General features: G+C 38.1%; 1 protein-coding gene across 1 annotated transcript; it reads left to right on the forward strand.

Annotated features, from left to right (window-relative positions):
• Positions 1 to 1,420: 1,420 nt before the first annotated feature.
• On the forward strand, positions 1,421 to 2,737 carry LOC145937853 (uncharacterized). The gene has a single exon (XM_083041218.1). It carries the CDS (start codon positions 1,421 to 1,423, stop codon positions 2,735 to 2,737), a length of 1,317 nt encoding a protein of 438 aa, XP_082897344.1.
• The last annotated feature ends 4,501 nt before the right edge of the window (positions 2,738 to 7,238 follow it).

The raw sequence follows: 7,238 nt of genomic DNA on the forward strand, positions 1-7,238 counted from the left end.
AAATGTTACAAAACCTGCTGACATAATTTGGTAGCAAGTCAGCAGCATAAACCAAGTAGGATTTGTATAAAATTATCATAGCAGATTGGCGGCAGAAACCGAGCAGGATCTGTTGGGAATCTGCGCAACGTAGTTTGATGTCAGATTGGCGGCAGAAATCGAGCAAGGTTTGCGTGCGCACAATCTGATGACAAATTGACAACAGAATCTGCATTTTGCAGTTATTTAATAGTTCCTTCGCTTACCGCTATGCGATGTATTTTCTCGCAATCAAATTTCTGTTAAAAATACATATAAAGTCTGCAAAAGTCGTGGCCTATTATTAAAGGATTAAAAGTACATTTCTATCAGTTTTAAACTGATTGGAATCAATAGGATAAATTATCCATTTACTTCCTATATTGATTTATTTCCTATTCATTTAAAGCATAAAGCAAGAATTTAATTCTCATATAAATAATTATATCTTAAATTTTAAAAATTAATTTATTTTTACAATTTATTTTATTATTAAAATTTAATTAAATTGAACATTTGTTATATGAGATATAACTACGATATAACATATATGTTATACATTAAATGTCATATTTATGAAAAGAAAATTATAATTAATTGATAACATCTTATGCATCTGTTATATTGATTAAAAAATATTCAATTTTATTAATATATTTATGTTCAAATTGCAAGAAACTGCAGGTCGCAAATTGCTGTCAGATTGTATGTTTGAAACTAAGAGAGCGCATTATTACAAAATCAATTATCGTTACATGAAAATATTCGGCATTGCCCTGCGCACATGTTTAGATTCGACAGTCATCTTCAAGGCTGTCGTAAATAATTGTCGACAGTAAAATTGTCAACTCGAGTCATTAAACCGAACAAAACATCTAGCATCTTAACAACAATACATGACAAAAGTCACCTCGTCGTTCACCGTATCGCGCTAAATCCTATCTAGAAACGTCTAGAAAAATCGCGCGTATAAAAGCAACGAGCGCGCAAAGAGCAGCGCCAGATTGCTTTTCGTATTCGCTATCGAAAGTCGTCGCGCCGTATTATATTCATATTCAATCGAAGGTGCTTACTTCGAACTACCGCGGGTGCATTTGCGAGTTATTAATAATACGAATTGTGTCCTTTTTTTATTATATATATTTGTACTTTCTTTTTTGTCTGAAATATATCGTGTAGTGTCAAGATTGTGCAATACTTTACTTGCGGTGTCCAAACAACCTTGCCCTTCATGTAACATTGTTGGTCCTTCGAGCCGGATCTTTTTTGTTGTGTCCATTCTCCAGCGATCCTCTTTCGCGACGGGCTCTCATAGGAGTCAGTGCATTCACGTGCTCGTGAGCGTGCATCTTGCAGTTCGGTTGCTTCGCCGTTGGTTGCACCGCCGCGTCGCCGGTCCACCATGAGCATGGATGCCGACGCTTTGTTGAGGAGTCAACAGGATCTCTATGGTCGCATTGCCCGAGCCTACGAATATTTGAAGAAGTCAGGCACTGCCAAAATCACCGTAGGAGTTATCGAATCACGCTTACAAACCTTGGAAGCGCATTGGAACAAATTCGAACAGAATCATGAGGAATTGTGCAGTACTCACTGGAATTTGGTATCGAAGCGCGATTATATTAAAGCAGACTACTACGGATTGATAGAAGAAGCATTTACGGTCCAAAGAGGCACGCTCATGGACTGTTTGAGCTCACTCAAGAGTGCAATGGCGCCGCCGGAGATACCAGATCCACCTCCTCCTCCGCGGCGGACGCTCCCTCGCATTCAGCTTCCAACATTCTCCGGCAAGTATGAGGAGTGGCCGACGTTTCGCGACCTTTTCCGATCACTCGTGGTAACCGACCCAGCTGTGTCCAGCGTAGAGCAGCTATTTTACCTGAGATCCAGTATGAAAGGGGAAGCCGAGAAGATGATCCGGAACATACCCACGACTGATGCAAATTTCGACCGGGCGTGGTCCATGTTGGTCAACGAAAACAAACGGCTTCTGGTGAGGTCCTGTCTGTCGTCCTTCCTTGCAATACCTAAAATGAAGAATGAATCAGTTGGAGACTTGAAACATATTTTTCATGGGATGTTGAATATTGTCGGAACGCTAGGCAGCATCGACCGCCCAATCACGGTTTGCACGGATCTACTCGTGCACCTCATAGTCGAAATGCTCGACTCGCGCTCGCGGCGGGACTGGAAAACTGCGATAGGCGAAACATCCGACCCCCCGTCGTACGAGACACTTAAGACATTTCTCGAGTGTCGAATGCGCACACTGGAAGCGTTGCATCCTGCAAAGGGCGAGTCGAGCGAGGCATCCGGAAGCAAGTCGAATGCTTCCACGAAATCAGCAAGGTCGCATGTAACGCAGAAGACGATCAAGAAGGGAGATCGATGCCCTCTCTGTCAAGGAGATCACTACATCCTGTTCTGCAGTGACTTTCAAAGGAAGAAGCCGACGGAGAAGACGTTCGTAGAATCCAATCATCTGAGCCCCAACTGCCTAGGTAAACATCAGCTCGCAGATTGCCAATCGAAGAAGTCCTGTGCCGCATGCAACGCGCGGCACCACTCGTCGACGCATGACGCGTACGCGCCTGAAACCAAATCGTCCGCTACCGTCTCGTCTCTCCACGTGCAAAGCCACAACACGAAAGAAGCTACAGTGCTCCTAGCAACCGCACGCGTCAATGTCTTGGACCGTCAAGGAACCATGCATTAGGTGCGCGCGATGATCGATTCCGGTTCTGAGGTATCATTGGTTACCGAAGCCCTTGCACAGCGTTTCCGCCTTCAACGCTCGTCTGCACACGTTTCCATCCTAGGCATCGGAGGGCGACGCATAAACTTGAAACCAGGGGTTTCAGCCCAATCTTCGCCGGAGCACACGGGGACTCCGAATATACAAGCAGCAAAACATGGAAAACGAGTAGCGGAAGGTACCGGCGAAATTAGTAATAATGGGCTGTAATTGATTATTCCGCGATCCAAATAGATTCCAGAGCGCGAACGAGGCGGAAAATAACAAATCTAGCGGAAAGTGTAGATACGCCACACTTCTTATATATTGAGAAGCTATACCCTAGTGCACTTTCAGAGAAACCACAAGTATTTCTTTTAGTTCTGGCTCAAGGAGCAATATTTAATTTTGTTTTTACATATGTAATGACCGTAGGAATCGCGATTCACGATATTATTATATTTAAGGGGACTTTATCCCAAACGATATTCAGTTCTCTAGTAGTAGCGGGTGCAAAACCGATAGTTTCCGAGCACCGAGTAAAATATAACTTTATTTTAGCTAACCGTGCAAACGCAGGACTCGCGTTTCGCGAAAAAGATATTATTTACAAGAGTTTACTCTTGATGAGTACATGTTATTTAATTATAACGCGCTCAACAATTATCATTCCGTACAGCGGGTGATATTTTAGTTTATGCCATAACGACCGGGAAGACGTAGGACACGCGACCGGCGTATTTTATTATCTTAAGTTATTCGCGATAATATTAGTTTATTCTGTAACGTCCGGGAAAACGTAGGACACGCAACCGGCGTATTTTGTTATTTTATGTTATTCGTGATAATATTAGTTTATTCTGTAACGTCCGGGAAGACGTAGGACACGCGACCGGCGTATTTTATTATTTTATGTTATTTGCGATAATTTTAGTTATACTGTGACGTCCGGGATGACGTAGGACACGCAACAGGCGTATTTCTTTATTTTATGTTAGCATTTAATTATATTTGCAATATTAATTTAAGAATAAATAATTTATGTTATCTTTATTATTTTAGTTACTCGCGAAAGTATATAATTAATATTTCGCGGAATCTCTTTGTCATGGACCGTTGCGTCAGCGAACAAAGAGCGGCGGTGGGCGGAGCTTCGGTCAGCAGAATCTGCTGACAAAACACAAGCTCAATGCGGACGCAGTTGATGTCAATCTGCCGCAATACTCTGATTGAATTTGCTGCCAATCTGCCGACATACTGCTAATATTTTGCTTACTGGGTCTTAACTTTTTGCATAGATTGCGAAACAAGTAATTGATATATTCAATATTTGCACGGTCACCATTTGTTCGCAGTATGGTCTCTATTATCATCGATGGTCTGATATACGCTGCTATTACCATTAATAGCAGTTCTATAAATCATTCCATGCATTTCCAGGTTACTTTTAAAGCCTTTTATAATAGTATCGCTCTCCATGTTGTGAAGCTTGTGTTACGATCGAAATTTTTGTAGCATTTATGGTTTCTTGATTCGATTTAGTTTTGTTCCACTACACTACATTACATATCGTGCAAAATTTATTGCGGACACCGACGAAGGAATCTTTTTTGTGCAGTAACCAATTGTAACATCAACGCCGGAAAGAGAATCGTAGGCGTTGATGTCTTCATCCAATTATTATCCGCTATAACAGTTATATACCGAATACAGTTTATTGTTTCTTTTCTTTCGAGATCGAGTTGCTTTTCAACTTTGCTAGTCATTTTTATATTTTCCACGGTTGTTTTCTTAAAACCATTGATTAAATTTTTTCGATATTTAATATAAGTTTTATCGGACATGCATGGAATATTCATGGCTGCACATAGCTCTCTTCCAGAAGGATTAAACCAATTCCAACTGTAAAATCCTGTGTCCACGATCCGAGAATTCGGTCCGAGTTCTCGGACCGAGAAAAAGTTACTAAAACTCGGATCGTGGACACACCGAACTTGGATGCAAAACTCGAATAGAAAGCTCGGATGAAAAAATGCGTCGCGTCCCATTTTTCCATACTAGTTGCTAGGTTTATATCAATTTAATTTCTTGTTGTCAACATTATTACTTTATAAATAGCTAATAAATGTTGGTGAACGTGACATTGGATAATAGAAATGTAATTTTTATAACTTTTAATAATTTTTTCTTTATTTTTTTACATATTCGACTATAAGCCATCTAGAGTCGTCAAAGTACAACTATTTCTATTCGAGAACTTGAATCGAGAACTCGGACCGATTTCTAGTATCGTGGACACAGGCCTTAATAGTTCCTGTTACAGCAGCCTTATTAATATTTAATGTTTTCGGCTCTGTAGGTTTAGGAGTGGAATTACGTGCACAATCGAATTCGATCAGTCGACTTCTAATGCGTTTCTGCTCTACAGTTTTTTTGTCAAAAATCCAATGATAAATAAGCATGAACTAAGAAAACTGTAGAGCAGAAACGCATTAGAAGTCGACTGATCGAATTCGATTGCGTAATTCCACTCCTGATCAGATGTTGGCTTCATAATTACACATTTGGAATTTGAAGAATTGAGTCATTAACTCACGCTGACGAGATTTTATGAGTTTCCAATCTTTAAATTGCACTCTATTCCTCGCGCATAATTATTAAATATTCTGTAGATTTTATTTTATAAAAGAAATATTGACAATGCGATCTTGTTTTGCTTGGACAGGCTTTCAGGCATGGTTTCCTGGATACAATTTATATTCAAACGGCTATTATAGATAAGGTAAACACGTAATCGTAATAAAGGAAGAAAACTTTGCTATAGTAATGCAATATAATGATGCTATGATAATAACATAATTGTGTGATAGAGCGCCTTTAAAGTAATACAAGCAAATGAGAAATAATATTTTCTCACTATATTAAAGTTACAAATCTATATAGTCTATATAAATCTATATACATTAATGATTCAATAAATAATAAAAAGAAATTATCGATGGTTATTAATTACAACAAATAAGAAATAAAAAATATTTTCTCACTATTAAGGGGGACACCAGGGTAACCACTAAAAAAGTAAAGATGTTTTTAGAAATTTTTTTCAAAGAAACTGTACAACGAATCTTTCTGTGACTTTCTGAATATTTTATTAAATGTATTAAAAAAATAGAAATAATCTTTTCTAATTAATTTAGAGCCCATATATTCACTGTCCAGAGCTCGAAAGTCAGCGTTCCAAAAAAAAGTTGGTGGTCGCGTTGACAACATTTCAGTCATACAGTTCATCTGAAATAAAAATCCAAAATATTTATGAACTATATACCAACGACTATTACCTGACGTAGAAAAAAAATAAAATTATGAAAAAATGACAAAATGGCAAACCTTTGAAAAAAATAGACGAAAAAATAAAGCCCTTTCATTGATAAAAAAATTAAAAGGGAGTAATAAAAAAAATCCTACATCGGGTAAAAGAGATGGATTTTGTGAACAAATTTATATTATTGCGACCTTAATTATAGTAATCGGATGCAGAATTTTTTAGATCTATTGTGAATGCGGTTAAAAAAGTCCTTTTTGAGAAAAATGCGTTTAAAGTTTCAGTAGTCACACATTTATTCAAAAATAAAAAATTAATTAACTTATTTCTAATCAGCTATTCCTGAACCATATAGCAGCTTTTCAGCATTCGAGTTTTCGTAGGCATTGTTGTTTTTACTTCTTTTAGCTTGCAAACGCTCCTCGTGCGTGTTTTCTCACGCGTGACGCTCGGCCATAATGGTACGTTTCGTGTCCATTATACAATATTGATACAAAGGGCATGCTCCGATATTACTGCCCGTACTGAAAATCTATAGTTTACGTTACGTATATTATATATTTTCAGTACTGGCAGTAATATCGGAACATGGGGAAAGTTTCACCTATCCTCACGCCTAATATCTCCAGAAGATTCATCAGACTTGTATCTTGTATGTCCATCATTAAATAATATTGTGGCAATGTTAGCAGCAGTTTTTATTGTAAAAGAGCCGTTAAACGATGTCTTCGGCGCAAACATCCAAATGATAATAGCGTTGAAACTCTCGTTATTATTTTGATTTAAAATATTGCTTGTATTCAGACAATATCCCTTTTGCTTTTGCTTGCTGTCACGAGCATCAAGAGTCTTCGCACAATTTTGATGCTGAAGAATTTTTTCGGTAGAAATTTTATGAAAGAAAAATTAGTAAACAAACTCTAATAACGTTAAAATATAAAAATAAAAACCGGCTATAGAGAGCGGATACGGGTCAAAGCACGAACAATAAACATTTGTCTTAAACACAAGAAAGATTTTATTAATTCAAAAACCAAACGTTTCGACCCCTCTTCGGGTCATTCTCAGTGACTACATGAAACAGATACATACAATAATTAGCAAGTGCCAATCGTGTGACCGAAATACGCGGTATCCCACGAAACACCAAACACCATTCTC

Source organism: Prenolepis imparis, unplaced genomic scaffold (genome assembly GCF_030444845.1).
Source record: "Prenolepis imparis isolate NDT839.2.m4 unplaced genomic scaffold, iyPreImpa1.0 SCAF_6, whole genome shotgun sequence".
In the NCBI taxonomy this organism is placed as follows: Eukaryota; Metazoa; Arthropoda; class Insecta; order Hymenoptera; family Formicidae; genus Prenolepis; species Prenolepis imparis.